This window comes from Nyctibius grandis (genome assembly GCF_013368605.1).
Source record: "Nyctibius grandis isolate bNycGra1 chromosome W unlocalized genomic scaffold, bNycGra1.pri SUPER_W_unloc_2, whole genome shotgun sequence".
In the NCBI taxonomy this organism is placed as follows: Eukaryota; Metazoa; Chordata; class Aves; order Nyctibiiformes; family Nyctibiidae; genus Nyctibius; species Nyctibius grandis.
The window spans coordinates 6,806,790-6,824,162 of record NW_027167473.1 but is presented as its reverse complement, the minus strand read 5'-3'; the positions used below and the strand labels follow the sequence as shown (position 1 = coordinate 6,824,162).

Here is a 17,373-nt window from a genome sequence, read left to right as displayed (position 1 = left end):
TAAATTGGGATTAGCTATGATCTCAGTTCTGTTAGCTATTTGGGCAAGTACAACAGAGTTTTCCTAATCAAGGGCAGAGTTAGATGTAAAAAGCTGATTCTTCCCACAAATTCTTGCAATTTATGCATAGTTCTGAAAGTGCACAGTGACTATAAAATCAATTTTTATTTAAGAAAAATGCTTTCTGGGTATTTGTAGTATATCAGAGTATTTTTGTTGTGATTTGGAATTCGTGCTTCTGAGTGATAATAATCCAGGATTACAGAATGTCCTGCTTTTTTTTTTTTTTAAATAGTAACAGGTCTGCTTTAATTAGAAAGGCTCTAATACAGATTAAGGGATTAGGCAAACTGGAACCCTGTCATCTCTCAGTGAAATTATGAGAGTGCTGGAGAACCATTTAGATAATCAAAATTACAGAATGTTTCATAAAGGCATGCGCAGTCAGTCGTAGTACTGTAAATGCTCAAAACCGAGAATCATGAACTTTTGAGACCTAGCAGATTATTTTCTTTCCCCAAACAGTCTGTGATCTCGGTAGCAGATCCTCCAGATCTTCCCCTTCATAGGCCTGGTGAGGCTAATGATGTGCATAAAAGTTTGACAGACGAGGACCTTCACACGCAATCCACAAACAGAAGATATCAAGGCTGTTTTGTGGCGTATAGAATCAGTCAGATTCATTTCTCCTTTACTGACAGTTAAGATTAAAACCACTGGGTATTTCGTGCAGCATCAGTCACAGTGGTGATCTAGATGGAAAGAGACTGGGGAAGGGTTGAAATAAACCCTAAGGAATGAAAAGTAGGAAGATGTGATTTGCTTTTTTTTGTTATTACTTTCTTGGAAAAAAAAGTAATGGTAGCAGTAATGTCCCATTCATCTGTGAGACAAACCAACCCTGTGAAAAGTGGATGAAGAAAAATCATTCAATGTACTTTCTGTTCAATGTGATAAAATACTAATGGATAAAAAGGGTTGAGTTTTTTGCTTAATGAAGAATTCCAGTTTTCAAATCTCATTTGGTTGTGTAAATCCAGGAGGGTTTTCTGCTCAGTAGCCCAAATTTTACGATTTTACTATGGCCATTTAGTCAACCAGGTTTTTAATTCAGATCTGTTGTGTTCTGTTAATTCAGATCTGTGTGTGGGAATGTTTTCATCTCTGTGAAAGTGAAAGTTTCAAGTCTGAAGAAGTGAAAATGCTGTTGCACACTATAATCGATTTGTGTGTGTGTGTGTGTACAATTAGCTTAAGGTATTAATAGAAAAAGTAGGTAGCTGCATCTAATGATTTTTTTGGAGTAATCTGAACCATCTGCCTCTAGATATTAAGGAGTTCACTCTTTAATCCAGATTATGGCTGACAAACTGGTTTTGGCATTCATGTTTCGCTAGCATTGTGCCCTTGAAGAGCTGATGTGGCTGTAGAAACTCTCTTGCTTACAGTTGTTGGGTCTGAAAACAGTTTTGGTCTGGTTTGGCTTGCTTGTAGCTGTTGCTTATAGCTCCTTTTTTCTGGAGAAGATGGCCTTTCTAATGAAAAGTATGTTGAGCAACCAGGTAAAGAATTTGGGACTTGGAGGTGGAGGGGAAGAAAGCAAAGAAGAAAACACTCCTTCTGACCCAGCAGCAGCTGCAGGAATGACCAGAGAGGAGTATGAGGAATATCAAAAGCAAATGGTTGAGGAGAAGTGAGTACCTGTTCCCTTATTATCAGTACGGGGGCTGATTCTCGGTAACTTTGTGCAGATAAAAACAATCCAAGAAAAAGCCAAACGTTCAGCTCTCTTCCCTTTTTTTAAAGCAGATAAATCTTTGCTAAAGAGACTTTCCAAAATAAAAGTTCGCCAACTGGAAATGATAAAATATTATGCTCCCCCTTTCCCCTTCCTCATCCTGCAGCGCTCTCCTACACTTCCCTGCTATCTCCACACCTTGATATGCTGGATTCATTCCTAGTTGATGTTACTTTATCTGTCAAGTTTTTCCATAGGTACAAAGCTGTTTGTAGTGCAGAGGTTAATTCTAAACTGTGTATGATTAGTTCTCCTAGAACTGCACGTGGAGTACACTTTCAATACATAATCTTTTCTTTGTCCACATTTATTATGGCAGACATGAGAAAGTAATGAGTGCTATGTTCAATGGATTATGTTTATCCAGAGAAAAGTTTTAAGGTAGTTATTTTTTGTAGTAGCATTTTCAGTTATTTTTTTCTAAAATCTACTAAATAAAGCAGAATTTTTCAACTGCTTAAATCTTGATTTTATTTGTCTGTAATTATAATCTTTACCACTTGCTGTGTTTAAATATCAAACCAGAAGTAAAATAAAGGGCTGAACATGTAGGAGTTCAAATCATGCATAATTATAAATAAAACAATTGCCTTTTAAATCTCAAATGCATCTGCTCCTCTAATGGTCAATTACATAATGGTTGTGTAAATCCTTCATGCAAGATGATTATAGGTGAAAGGTTAATGAGTGGTGGAATTTGAGGTATCCAAGTCTGTATTTAGCAGCAGCTATTTCTATCATAAAACCTTGAACAGGTATCATTTGCTTTGGAATAAAATACAGAATGTTTTGCTATGTGTTTTGTCAAGGGATATTTAAAAGAGAAATAACCACCTGCCAGCAGGATGATGCTTTATTGAGACTGAGAAGCAAAATGGGATTCCTGGGATAGGGAAAATGCTTGGAAAAAGAATTATTTCTGTAACGTTTTCAAGCGTGGCCTGTGTCCGTCCCATGCTGAGCTGTACTGAGGAATCGGTGCAGGAGCACGTCTGACAGTACAGCTTGGAACTGTAATAGGAACACTTGAAGTACTTCCAAAGAGAAAAAATCAGCTCAGGACAGTGTGCCCTGGTGTGGTTGTGTAAATGTGTGTCAGGAATCTTTGTCACGGGCAGAGCGTCTGTTTCGGGGCGCTCTGGATTTCACCCGCGCCCAGACACGGGAGGGTGGCAATCCAGAGCCTGGCTGGAGTCGCACTCAGGCAGTTTGGCCTTTGGCTTTGGGTTCTTCTCGGGTTTGGGGTTTGTTTTTGGTGATTAAACACGCAGAAATGCACCGATTGCTGTTTCTCGGGACAATGTGCGATGTGCAGGAGCAAACGGGTGGCTTGTGCTGTCCGTCTCCAGCACGGCCGCAGAGAACCTGCTTCCAGCATCACAAGGGTTTAAGGAAGAGGGGACCACCGGTTTGTGCTGTGCATCGCAGGCTCTTGACTGTCATGCAACTATTCTTATGCCTGTTTCCTGTTCTTAAAAAGCTTCATGTTCCAGGGAATAATTAGATCCTCCAGAACAAAAGGTGTAAGATTAGGCCAGACACTGGAGCCCAGATTGGCTGAGTGAGCTTTGCCAGGTCTCCCTGTGATGCCAGGACAGGTGAAAAGCTCAGACCCACCTGAGCAGAAAGTCCCCTCCTGCCCCTCGGCCCCCCAGGACGCCTGGAGGGACGTGCAGTAATGCTGCGCACTGCCCTGCAGGAACGTACCCCGGTGCTGGCCTCGGCTGCTCTGGAGAGGAGGGGCAGCAGAAGAGGAAGGTCGAGAAAGACAGGGAAGACATGCCAGGAGGGCTCAAAAAAATCTTCCCACCAATGACTGGCTGAAAGAAGTTTAAGCTGGCTGCCAGTTAATGTGAACCTTTTTATTTTTTTTTTTTAGAAAGTGAGTGAGAGAGAGAAACCCAAAAACTCATTTGTGGAAGCGGAGGAAAAATAACATTTCATCTTGCAAGTAGCTTTTATGTGACAGAATACCTATACTGGAACAAAATCAATTTTGCCATGGAATTTCCATGGCAATGCTTCTGAAAAAAATAAAGGTGTTGGGGGGAAGGTGAATGTTATCAGATGTTACCAAAAATCTTTGAGGAGACACATTTTGCAAATAAATACATAAGTGATCTAACCAAAAATTGTGCTGAACAGTTGTTAAATCTAATGAAAGTATTTTATAAAATCACAGATAAAAGAAGTACTTTTCCACACAGGGAAGCTGTAGAATTCATTGCCGTAGGATGTCCTGAAACAGTAAATGGATGCAGAAAAGACGAGGAAAATTCACAGGTGACTGAGGCCATCCAGGGCTATTAAAGATGATGATGTAGAGCCAATGTCCAGCTCCAGCACCCTACAGCACTGATTTTTGGAAGCTGGGCAGTTTTGATGCAGGATGCTTATCCTCTTAAGTTCTTTCTCTGAGCATCCACTCCTGCCTACTGCTGGAGATGGGACTCAGGATAGGTAAGGTTCTGCTCTGGCCCAGAAGGACCATTCTGCCATCGTGTGTGTGGTGTTACGGTGTGAGAATGTCACGTTTGTGGAACAGGAGCATTGGCCGGCAGCCGCATCTCTGTAAGTGACCCAGGGGAATGAGCAAGGAATGAGCATAACTTTTCTGTTCTGCTTATGGGAACTGTTTGTTGTTACAGTGAGCAATAACAGCTAGTGCAGGTACACACTCCGGACGAGCAGCATTGGCTTATCCTTCTTTCTTTGAAGGACTCAAGAGAACTGTTCTGAGAACAAGCTGGGGGTACAGGAGTTCTGGCCTCTCAGTATCACTCTAGTGATATCGCTCCTCTTGTGCCTTTGGACAAGTTACACAGCTTTGGGAATAACTACTGCGTGTAGCTTTTTGCAGCCAAGCAATTGGTTCAGTGTAAGAGACCATATTTTATTAGTAGCTTGAAGAAACATTTTTTTCTGATTTCCAGGATGGAAAGAGATGCAGCATTTGTACAGAAAAAAGCAGAGCGAGCCTGTCTGAGGGTTCATCTGAGAGAAAAGTACAGACTCCCCAAGGTAAGCCTGTGCTTTGTGAGCTCATCTAGTTCAGTGGCCAAGTTTAAAACAGACTGACTGCCAACACGGAGTTCTAAAAATCGCAAATTGCCTCCATTGGTGGGATCCCCACTGCGGCTCAGTACGGAAATGGAGGAGGCTGGAGCATGGTTCCCCCAGTGACTGCTGCTTTTAGACCTTTTTTTCTCTGCTCAGTAGCTGAATCTAGCAGAAAGACTCTTGTAACCCCTCTCTGTACTCTCAGATCTGAAACAGGTGACCAGGCAAGATGAGTACCTGGTCTGATCGTGTCTCACAGTTAGTGTATGTTCTTAACTTAGCAACGTGCAACAGTTAAAAAAAAAGCTGTAAGCAAAGTCCCTGAAAACTCCTGTACAAGCTGTACGTTTGAGTTCTGCTAAACTTTTGAAGGCTCGCTCTTACTGTCTTCTTCCAAGAAATGCAAGCAAACTGGCCATTATTTTGCTTTAGTGCTCTTGACACTGTCAAATATTCTCAGGAAAAACAAAATACAGACAACAGAAGCTTCAAGCAACAGAGAAATCTGGAGCTTTGTTAAAAGCAAGCAGCAGCTGCAATAGCTTCTGGATCATGAGAGAAAGCATAGTCAGCATTTAGGTTGATAGTATTTTCCTGACATAAAAGCACATGGGTACAAACAAGGATAGCTCTCTACTGGATTTAAAGGGTTTTCCTAGGTTAGAGGGAAGACTTGCTCCTCTGTTTATTTTCTGATCGTTTTCCACGTTTTCAGGGATATAACTGCAGAACTCTTGTTTATCAGAGGTTTATCAACGTACAGACTTTAGCACTAAGCCTATACTAAATATCCACAGGTCTTGCCTATTAAAAAAAAAGTTAAACAAAGTTTTGAAACTTGGATATTCAGGAGGTGATTTCCTGCTGCAAGATGGTGATGCTTCTGTAATGAAGCAAGCTGGTATCTCTTCTAGGAGCGCGGGCTGGAATTGAAGGGAGCTGAGGGAGCGAGAGCCAGAGAAGGATTCTGCAAAAGAGTCAGGGAAGATTGGCCCATAGCAGAGACATTAAGTGAATTCTTTGCATTCATTTGAACTGCAGGATTGCTATGAAGGTCCCTGGGTAGGTTTCCCTATGACAGTCTCTCATGGGGGTGAACCAGGGGAGGTTTCTTAGCTCAGCGTTGTCGGAGGAGGTTGTTAAATGGTGTACAGTACACCAGGGCCAGCGGGTATTTACCCAAGAATTTGAAAGTATTTCAAACTTACTGAGGCATGTAGTCTGTCATTTAACCTCAGAGGATGGGAAATGTGAAGACATGTTCAAAAAAAGGCTCCAAGAGATATATGGGGAACAACAAAGCAGTAACTGACTTCTGTAAGGGAAATGAAGGAAAACTACTGAAGACAACTAGTAGATACATGGGCAAAAATGACATGATGAGAAGAAGAGAAATAAGACTTTTGTACCAGACAGCCCAGCCTTTCAAATCTATTTGCATGCTCTGAAGGGATGACTGATCATAAGGGCGAAAGCGGTTAGTTCTAGTTTTCAAAAAAAAAAAAAGATTGGACAAATTCCTTCCCCAAAAACTTGTTAAGGAAATCAGATTAGTAGGGTGTGAAGGAAGGTCCATTAGGCATTGAATATTATTTTCCATTCATTTTGAAGAAGTGGCTGAAGGCTTGTTTGTGCAAATTAGCATCGGGGCCTTTTCTACTGTGCATTTAGGGGGTCCCTAAAATTTGAGGTTCTGCTCTGGGCGACGGGATCGAAAGGGTTTGCGTCTGCCCGTGAATTCCTGGCACCAGGCTGTGGTGTGCGGGTGCAGCCCACTTGGGCTTTTTGGTTTTGTCTGGAGTGGGCTGTGCTGTTAGCCCCACCACAGAGAAGGTAACTCGGGGTCCTGCGCTTGGAACACAAAGTTGTTGTTAACGTTATTTTGTAAGCTCCTTCCATAGGCAGGAGAGAGGTAACATGGGTCAGAGTAGTCTGTGTAGGGGTTTGGATCGTGCATCTGCTCTGAACTGCCACTGCTGTGAAGATGTTAGTGTTTTTGAAGATTTCGTTTATATCCCACGAGGAAATATTTGGTGGTTCTTAGCAATTTGAGAGCTTGTTTATATTACTATCATGCACCTGCCAGCTCTGAGTCTTTACTTTTAAAAAAACCCCACCGCTTTGTAAAGGTGTTCTTTTCTGGAAACAAAAATTTCTAACAGTGACTGTAAAGAAAAAAAATTATAACTATTAAATAGTTGGAGCTTTTTGATGTCAAAATTTTGATGTGGTAAAATATCATGCTGATGTTTTTCTACAGAAACAGGTTTTTGTGTGTAAAATTTCTATCAAACCTAACTAGCAATATCAGACCTCCTCACACAAATGATTTGTTCTTGCCTCTTTGAACTGAGTGGGAAGGATTTAACCTAGCCAAAGGTATTAAAGATACCAAAGATATTTCGCATCCTTTCTTATCCTTGATCTGGAGAGATTTTGAGAAAATGAGTGGAAGTGTTGGTCAAGAGTTCTTAGCGGTTTGATTTCTGTGGCTTTGTGTTTGCTGTCCAAACTTACCTCATTGAAGTCTGTCTGTGTTTTAGTGGAACTTAGGTCAATGGCATTCAGTTCAAAAGTATTTCCTTCACATTAAGATGATCTACCCTGTTTTCTTGCACCTGATTTGCATTTTAGATGAACTAGAATATATTATGGTTGTGGAGGTGGGGTTTTGAGACTGGGACCAAGAGCCCAGAGCAACTCTTGACTTGAAGCAGAAATCCTAGGTTGACTTAAGATCAATGCAAGTTTCACTACGAAAGATGCTTCTGTAACATTCACTAGCAAGAGAGACCCTGAGGGCTGTTCAAGCAGTGTGATGACACTGCTCAAATTCATCAAGCCTTGGTCTGAAAATGACATTTATCAGGTTTCCTGTCCTAGCTCTCTGGAGTCTCACCCATGGATACCAAATTCAAGAGTTCACCAATAAATTGAGCTTTCCCAGCAGATTATATAAACCCATCACATATTCCCACTACCTTCAAGGACTGATCTTTGACTTTATAGCCTCCTCTTCACACATAATTTCTGCTGCCTTCTCCCACAGCACTGAACCTTTTCAGGCAGCTCCTCCAGTTATCACTTTCCCTTCTCCTCAAAGGAAATTAACGAATTAATAGAGGGACGTAACTTTTGTCTACATCCAGGTCTGTGGGGACGCTTACGTTGTTTGGCTGTCTGTGAGCAGTGGGCTTAATGGTTCTGCTTGTTCCCTTTCCTGTCGGGCGGGGGCTTTTGATGGTGCCTCTGGCCCGAGGTGAGCACAATCCCTCCAGCCTGACATGGGGAACCAGATATGAAGGGTTCCTTGTGGAGGATGCGATTTAAGAAGGTCTGCCAGTTGTCAGTGAAGGAGTTTTTGTACAGTTTCCTCAGCAGTCAACCAACTAAAAATTAACGAAGCCACCTACGCTCAGAAAGTGATTATATAATGTAAACACAAACTGTAAATCATGTAATTTTTGTACAGCGTTAGTTTGGTGCTGTTCCTAACCCTGAGCTGTCAAAGGCCCTCTAGTGCCATGTTCATAAAATTGCACCACTCTTAAAACATTTGCTTGAACCCTAAAGGCAAATTACAATTTGGATGAAAAGTGCGTCGACCTTGTGACTTAGATAAAATTATACCATCCGTATTTAACCAGGCGGGCAGGCCTCATTCATAACCTGGGATGAAAAAATGTATTTTTCTCTAACTTTGAAAATATGTTTTTTGCAACTGAAACCTTGCTGACTGACTTTCCAAGAAAGAGGAATGCTGTCTTTAAAAAGCCTGGCAGAATGTTTTGAGACAGGTACTGGGGGGGAAAAAGCAAGGGAGAAAATGCTGTGGAGAAACCTCAACTGAGCTACTTCGACTTGCCCTCCCAGTGTGTCAGCGTTGAACAAAGCTTTTGTAAGCAAATTTGAAGTGAATACAGTTCTATGTAACAACTCATTTCAGATCAACTCACTCTCTGTAAGGACATTTGGCTTTTGACATTATCTGAAGGCACAGCTTGTTGTCTTCAAAAGTGAAGGCATATGGCTACACCTGTAGCCTCTCGTTCAAATGACCCCATTAAATGGCAGCGTTACCTGCTCGTGAGTCTTTTGCAGGTGGTTACCACGGTCACACACTCGTACCTGAACATTGGTCTTGTTCGCTCCCTCGAGGTGTTGCTATTACGGCTGCAGGGTCCGCCATCGAAGCTCCCGTGTCTGTACAGCGTAGCCTGACATTTCCCGGTGTCACCAAACCAGACCGCGTGTCTCCTGCAGCTGCACAGGCCCTCTGCAGCGCATCCCGCTCGTCTGGGATGTGGCGAGGGCGCCGAGCTCGTCCAGCTCAGCAGCGCAGGCCGCCCCTCAGCACAGGCTGCCCCTCAGCGCAGGCCGCCCCTCAGCACAGGCCGCACCTCAGCGCAGGCCGCACCTCAGCACAGGCCGCCCCTCAGCGCAGGCCGCAGCGCAGGCCGCACCCCAGCACACAGGCCGTGTGTCACCTGCGCAGCATGAGCCCCACACAGGCACAGCGCCTGCATGAGCACAGGGTCTGCCCGGGTGTGTGGGGTCGGTGTTTGCTCCCGCAGCCAGTGTGTTAGGGAGCTGTTAGCGCTCGCTCACAGCTATAGCCGGCACCAAAGAGACTGGGGAAACACACCGCATCTTCAGATCCCCTCCAGACAGAACATCCCCTGGAAGAGAAAGGCGTAGGCCTGGAGCAGTGTCGTACACAGGCGTAGGAGGAGCAGGGGCAGGTTATCCACCGTGCTCCTCCGTATTCATCAGTTGCAATACACCATTTGTCCTGGGCTGTGGGTGCTCAGCGTAGTGACAGGAGAGAGGAAAACGTATCCTGAGAAAGATTAATTATGCAAAAAAATTAAGTACAAGATTTCAAGTTGTTGATTGGATTGTAGGCCTAAATCTCTGAGGACCAGCATTTCAATTAGCAGCTGAGTGGTAAAATGTCACCAGGCCTTGTGTTCCTTTTGGAGGCACACGCTGAGCCAGTACCGACCAGCCCCGCGAGGCCCCGGCTGTGCACTCCGAGGGCTGGTCTCGAGGCTTTGGGACACCCACGTCCCATCTCTGAACCAAGGGCCAGCAGCGCTGGGTGTCTCTGTGCCTCTGAGCGTCTCCCACCCTCAGGGCTGTTCTCCTTTCTGAGGGGCGGTCAGCCTCCGCAGTCACCCCAGCTGGCCTTGACAAGCGCGCTGCCGCCCCACAGCACCCCACGGCACACAGGGGTCATCTGCCGCGTCCCCAGCAGGGTCTGGGCTTTGGCACACACCCAATGCTCTTCGGGGCCCCATCTCAGTGACAACAGCGGGAGGCTGGCCGAGGCAGGACAGGAGCTCTGAGCCAGCAAAGGAGGTATTAAGCACATACTCAGCTTTGCTGGTCTGCGGCTGTTGCAAGTGAATTTTGCAGGATATGCTTTTCTGCATTTGTGTCTACCTTTACAGCATCTCTTGGTTGCAGGTCCACTCTCTTCTCATCAGCCCTTATGAAAACATACATTCTATCAGGAAGAAAATGAAATTACTACATGTACACTATATGTCCCTGAAAAAAATTCAGCTCTATGATACAACATTATGGCAGCAAAATGCTCTCAGACCTGTGATACTACATTAATTATTTTGAAACATGAAAGTCACTTCAGATAGCCTAATATGGGATAGAAACCCTGACTATTACCAGTATCACTGTAAATGAAAGCATGAAATTCAGGACTAAGCAGGGCCCCCTTTTCAGTGCAAAATCTAAAGCTCCATGATATCTGGGCCAGGTTTATAAGAGAAAGCAGTCCCTTAATGAACCTAATCCTATTAACAGAATTGTCAACTTAGGTTTGTCATCAGAAAGATGTGTTTAGCCATGAGACATTTGATCTATGGACAACTTTTTAATCTTCGGAGTATTCAATGTATAACCTCCACACAAAACATTTTAAAGAAATTATATAAATACATAAATAAATATTTTAATGAAAAAAACCACACCAAATTCTTTTATTCACTTACTGCCTTTTTCCTGAACTGGGACCCAGTAATCAATTAACTTCTGCAAGGTCTAAACACAGGGGCTTGAGGTGATGGTGCCTGTGATGCAGGAGGGGAACATCTGACCACAGACCTGTCCAAAGACCTCGTCCGCAGCACGGCAACCTCTCCCCATGGCCCCACTGCCCCTTTCACACCACTGATCTGTACATATATCCACCACGTCACCTCAAATGCCACTACTCGCTGGCAGAGTATTGCTGCACCAGTGCCGTTCTCCTGCCCAGGTGCTGGGGGTTATGTGGTGACACGTGAATTTCCAGCACCTCGGGAAGGGACTATGTCAGCCGCCCCAAGCAGGCGGATCCCTTCCCCTAGTCAGAGCGCTTCTGTGGTGCTCTACAAGACTCTCAGTGATGGAACAGCAGGATGTTTTTTGTTCACTGGTATTTAGAGGGAAGGAGTATTCAGATGCAATCAGGTGTCTTTTCAATAATAAGTGCTGCTAAAGACATTAAAGAGGAAAGCTTCTCGTCACAGAAGTAATGTAATCTCAAACAGCTCTTGCTCTGCCGTGCTGTGATGGGAATATTGCTGAGACTTGGTTTAATGAATAGCGCCGTTCCCGAATTAAAGGGTTTTTCGCTTGTACCATTACATACGCTGTAGCTGTGCCGCGGGGGATGCACATTGGCCAGGCAGAGAGAGAGCCTCGTCTTAGGAGAAGCTCTTCAGCACGTACAGGCTTTAGAGAAGTACCTAAAACCAAGTATTTGCTAAGCTTGAAGAATTCTTTTGCTGATCTAAATGTTTTCTTAATAGGCCAGAGTGAAACAGCTGTGGCTCCACTGCGGACAAATGGAGTCACCATGTGGGTGTCGGGAGGCAGCGGGATCAGGACTGCTCCGTGCCGGGGCGATGGGGGACCCCTCACCCAGAGGCACGGCCCCGCAGGCTCTGACCACCGCGGGCAGAGCTGGGGCTGGCAGCGGGGTCTGGGGCAGCCCAGGGATCGGCAGGGAAGGCAAAGCACGGTGCAGCCTGGAAAACCAGCCAACAAGCCAGGCTCAGCAGGGACCACCTTGGCACAGGAGGGCTGTGACGTATTTTAGGGCAGGCCTGGGGTCGGCATGAGCTGAAATGGGGTTTCTGGGCCCCAGGGGTGAGGGGGTTCTCATTGAAGCCGGCTTGGGCAATGACATGACAGTGCCTACAAGGCCCTGACAGCCGGGGTGTCAAGCAGCATCCACACACCTTCTCTGTGATCCCTGTGTAGGGCTGGCACAAGAGGGTGTTTGTGGGGCAGAAGGCTGGTGGTTCACGCCTGTGGATCCTCGTGAGGTAGCTGCAGCCCTTGGATGGCACGGGTCAGTACAGGGCTGCTGTACCGCCTACCAAAAACCCCCCTTGCAGGTCAAGGCAAGATGAGCTCTGATTTGTATGTAACTGGTGCGTTATAGGTGATGAATCACAGGGTCATGTCTGGATTCACCTGCCTAAGGTTCTCCAAGCCTAGGCATAGGTAAATTGTATGACAGGATAAGCTAGACATAAGGAAAGCAGTATGTCACACGGTGATGCTGGAAAACAGTTTGTCCATGAGCTTTGATCTCTCATTTACAATCAGACAGATGATTACACTGCTTGTTTGCTGCTTACACCTGTGTGTCACAATTGAATAAAGAACCCTGTGTTCTTTATTGCACCTGTATCAAAATGATCTGAGTCTTGACTACATCAGATGCATAATCAGGGTCAAAGAATATTACGAGGCACTAGGACTCTATCGCCTACGCTGCCGAGTTGTCAGAGCAGTGTCTGACCCAGTTTTGGCCTGGGCAGTCTCCCAGGCAGTTCCCAAGGCCAGCCTGGGAGTTAGGGCAGGCGTTCCCAGGACGGTTAGATGGGACCACCCTGTTTGGTTCCACAGCATCGCAGTGGGTTAGCCCAGGCCAGCTGGCCTTGGGGCAAGAGACCAGTGCCAGGCATATTTAAGATGTTGCTTCTGTGTTCTCAGAGATCCTAGAAGGGTGACTGAACACTTGCAGAGACCAGAGACTATGGAGACTAAAGTCACCAGGAGAGAGGCCACCCAGCCCAGTGCAGGTTTGCCAGGGTCCAGGGGGCTTCTGTATGGGTTCATTAGAGCCCATGGCCCTGGCTGTCCTGCCCACGAGGGCTGCCTGTTTCGGGTGCGCTCTGCAGTCCAAGCTGAGTGTATTCTGGTGCAGGGTAGTGCCTCTGTCACTGTCAGAGCCACCTCTGGCCTTGGGCAAGTAGCAGTCCCCACGTGTGTGGGTGCTGGGGCAGCAGGGATCTGCGCACCCCGCTCACGCTCTGATTGTGAGCTGCTGCCTGAAGCTAACGGGCACGATGCGTTTCCAACACCGCATTCCTGATCCTGACTTGCAGAAGTGAGTGCTTGGAGCTGCAGGCTCTCTGTGCACTTGGACACTTGCAGCATTAGCCTGACTTTAAGAACATCCTGTGGGAAAAACTTCTGGTTTCTCCTTGTCAGAAAACAAGCTTTAACTTATTTACACCAGACTTTAAAAAAACCCCAACAGGTAAAATCAGAAACTTAATCCTGTGTTTCCATTTCAAATCAAAGTAACAGAACCAGATCTGTCAAACTTTAGAAGAAAGAGAAGAGGCCATACACATGCTGCTTGCCTTGTTGTTGAGCGACCCTACCCTGCTGAAGCTCATGGTGGGTCTGTCCAAGGACAGGCTAAATGCCAGGTGGGCAGAGGCAGGTGACTTGGACAGAATTGTGCTGCTTTTGGCTACATCTGAATACATTCTTTCGTCAGAGAACACTTTGACCCCCCAAACTGTGTTGTGCATCACATCTCAGACCTGAGTAGGAGAAGGGGCTTTGGTTCAAGAACGTGCCAGACGATCGTTCACATCACCGCAGTGGCCTTGGTGTACGCTGTATGGGCATCTCCCCACATCATATACAGCAGCGTGCAGTGAAGATGTCTTAAATTATAAATAGTTCTAAAGAAAACATGTGTGTGATTGTCTGCTTACAGGGACTATTTCAGTAATTAAACCCATATCTTTTTTTATCATCATCTACTGCTACCTGGGGGAATTTCAAAAGGGCTAACTCCTCCGACAGCCAGCATTTGCTGATTAGAAGCTCAATATGTTTTTTCCTGCTACACAATCAATAAAGAATACTTCTGCCAATTGGGATATTGTTTCTAGCTCCACAGATCTGATAGGAGCAACCCTTACCCAAAGGGGTCGAGATGTCCTCACCCATTTTAGCCACATAGCAGTAACGATCATGATACACCTCTCCGTACTTTCATGAGAGATATGGGGAGAAGCAGGTTAAGGGGAAGTATGGCTATTGCAAACACAAAGCTGTGCAAATACACGTGACAGTAAATAGTGGCTATGCAGCCAAGCATCGCAGCCCGCCCAGCCTTGCTGAGGCCTGGAACCGCACAGATGTTGCTCACAGACGTCCTGCCGCTCATTCCTGCATGCATCTGTTCTCGCAAGCCCAAGCCCCCTCTCACTCCCCAAAACACCTCCTGCTGACAGCAGCGCTGCTCCTTCCTACCAGGCCTTGGCTGCTGTCATGCTTCATTTTGGAGATGTAACGAGGCATTAATGCTTATCTTTGATGTGTGAACTGTGTCAAAATACCCTGTTCTTCCGAGCTCTGGATCCATCAGAATCCACCACAAAATGTGAACAAAATCGCCATTGTTTGTAAAACTGACGCAGCCCCTGACAGAGCGTTTCAGTGGGCAGGCAGGAAGCAGCGTGGGTAGCCCTTACTGCATCTCGGCCCTTTAATTGCTTAACCAGCTCCTTCTCCTGTCCCCTTTCGCTTTCTCAGCCTCACACCCAGCCTCCAACCTCTCTTTTGTTGTCTGAGTCCTCCTGTTACCCCACTGACCGGCACTGCAGCTCTGCTCTGACCATGTGCCAGGCAGCCCCTGCTCGTCACCACAATGCAGAGATGCCAACCAGAGACCTACATATCGTTCAGACATGGCTTGAGGAAGATGGGGAACTTTTTTCCAGTAATTCTTTCCTAAGTTTAAAGCATCTTTCTTCAGGAAGGCTTCAGTTTAGTGCCGATACCTAAAAACACCCACCAACGAATGAACAGGGGAACGGCAGCCACCCAGCTTGTCTAAAGCTGTTGCTCCCTCGACCAGCCCACTCAGCAGCTGACTGCCCGGGCAGTGCATTGCAGCGTGTCTTTGGTGGGTACAAACGACTTGTAGTGGGTTTCCTGCAGCATCAGTGCATTACCACGGTTAACACGTACGGCAAAGGTTTCTGTAATGGCGAGTGATGCTGAGGGCTTTGGTTTTGGCACCGCTGAAACCCTTCAAAGAGATACACTTGGCATGGTCTGGAAAACCTTAGCGCTTGTGTGGGGGCTGATTGAGCCCCTGAATTCACAAGTTGCATCTAAAAACTTAGACTGAAAAATCTGTGCTTATGTTTGGGTTCTCCCTAAAACAAACACACAAACAAACAAAAAAGACTCATCGGTAGCTCCTGGGAGAGCAGGAACACTCTCACACCCTGGTTTTGTTTTCTGCTTTTTGTATCAGAGTGAACAGGACGAGAATCAAATACAGATGGCTGGAGATGACGTGAGTTTGCCAGAAGACCTTCAGAAGATGGTGGCAGAAGATCAGGAGGAGGAAGAGGACAAGGACTCTATCCTGGCACAACTGCAGAACATCCAGAATATGGACATGGATGCGATCAAAGAAAAGGCACAAGCCACCTTCACCGAGATGAAACAGGCTGCTGAGCAGAAATGTTCTGTGATGTAGAAGAGACACCACTACCCAGGGGCTGTGAATTCCGTCCTGTCTCACAGGACTGCAGAGCGAGGGCAGGCAGAGGAATGCACTTAGCTCTAGAGCATTACATGTAAATATAGAAAAGTGAGAGAGAGACTTTAAAACCCTGTGGGGGGGGTCAAAATTTAGGTGCTGGGACTGCTTAGTGCAAAGTTAGAGCTGATCCTCATTTTTTAATGTAACATTTTTCCCCATGTTAAAAAATGGCTTTAAAAAAGCTAATATTGGGGAAAAAATGTGCCTTTTTTCCATTTTTTCAAAGTGATCAAAATGCTCTTGAATGTGTTTTTTTTAGCAAAAACATGCTTCTGATGCATAACATACAGGTAACCGCTCATTTAATACTGCTTTCAGAAATAAATATGTATATTTCTAATAAACACATGTCTGTTTCAAACATTTTGAAACAAACCCAGTATTCCAGTGTTGACCTTTTCGCTTGGTAGCATGCTCAGCCAGCAACGCAGACCTCTCCAGGGAGCTTTAGTGTCACAGCCCCTCGGTCTTCGGGTGCAGTTCACACACCAGGTGACAGCAGCGTCCCTCTGCCTGGCTGCTGCGTGTGCCAGCTTCTGGGCTGGGGGTGCCAGCAAATGACTTATACAGGCTAAAATGGGCTCACCATGTTTATCGTGGGAGCTCTCTCCACACAAGGCTAAGCGCAAACCTGGCCCGCCGGGAAGGTTATGCCAGGGCAGGGCTCCCACACCCCGAGAGAGCGCACGGCTCTCACTGGTGCTGAGCCTGGCTGAGCCTGTGGGACCCGCAGGACCCCATTCAGTTGTTCTAGGTTCAGGATCAGGCACGGTTTTCTCCGCTGCTGTTCAGAGTTTTCCAGGGAGAACCTCAGGAGGTGCTGCCCGATCGCCTCCGGCCCACAGCCAGCGGAGCGGCCGGCCGGGAGCCCCCGGTAGCCTGGGCAGGCAGCCGTGGCCAGCACAGGTTACCTCCTCCAGTCCCGGGGAGCAGGGTCCTGTGGTGGAGGCAGACGGGCGCACGGATCTGCCTCTGCACTTCCAGGGCCATAATAGGTACCATGCATGGTGACCCACACCGAAGCTGGACAGCCCTTGCACGTGGATGACGCACACAGTGCTGCTCCCGAGGGGCTCAGACCTTCTATAAAATCAAGGACTTTGTAAGTTCTCCGAGAGCTTGCCTGTGAATGACATTTGCAAATGAATACGTGTAGCACCTTCCTACAGGTTTGTAAGTCTCTCTTCCCTCTCTCTCTCTCTGTCTCCACCCAATCAATTAAAAATATTCATTTTAAATGAATAAATGCACTAAGTATGGGTTGTCTCTTTTCTTTCTTCCTCTCTTTCCCTCTCTTCCTTCCTTCCTTTCCACCTCCCTCCCTCCTTCCTTCCTTTTCTCTATCTTTTCACTCATCTCTTTCACTCATCTCTTTCTCTCTTTTCTCCCTTTTTCCTTTCCTTTCCCTCTCCCCTCCCCTCCCCTCTCCTCTCCTCTCCTCTCCTCTCCTCTCCTCTCCCTCACTCCTGGCCTCAGGTATTGGTCTCTGAAGTGCAAAAGACACAAGACAAGAAAGACAGGAAGGTTAGATGTCAAGAAAGGTGAGAAGGGACCTTCAGAAGCTACAGAAAACATCCAGTCTTTTTGTCTTTCTCTACTTTCTAACAGCCACACACAGCCCCACACCACACACAGC

The 17,373-nt window shown here is 46.2% G+C and overlaps 1 protein-coding gene across 1 annotated transcript; it reads left to right on the top strand.

The window, feature by feature from the left end:
- Positions 1–1,365: 1,365 nt before the first annotated feature.
- Positions 1,366–15,671, top strand: CPLX4 (complexin 4). Its single transcript, XM_068424442.1, has 3 exons — positions 1,366–1,693; positions 4,732–4,819; positions 15,444–15,671. The coding sequence occupies exons 1-3, from the start codon at positions 1,527–1,529 to the stop codon at positions 15,669–15,671; spliced, it is 483 nt and encodes a 160-aa protein (XP_068280543.1). The 5' UTR covers positions 1,366–1,526.
- Positions 15,672–17,373: the final 1,702 nt, after the last annotated feature.

Excerpts from the sequence above, each read along its gene's own strand:
- CPLX4 (XM_068424442.1), top strand. The coding sequence starts at position 1,527 with ATGGCCTTTCTAATGAAAAGTATGTTGAGCAACCAGGTAAAGAATTTG. Across the intron at positions 1,694-4,731 it reads AAGCAAATGGTTGAGGAGAA|GATGGAAAGAGATGCAGCAT; the intron begins GTGAGTACCTGT and ends TCTGATTTCCAG. Across the intron at positions 4,820-15,443 it reads AAAAGTACAGACTCCCCAAG|AGTGAACAGGACGAGAATCA; the intron begins GTAAGCCTGTGC and ends TTTTTGTATCAG.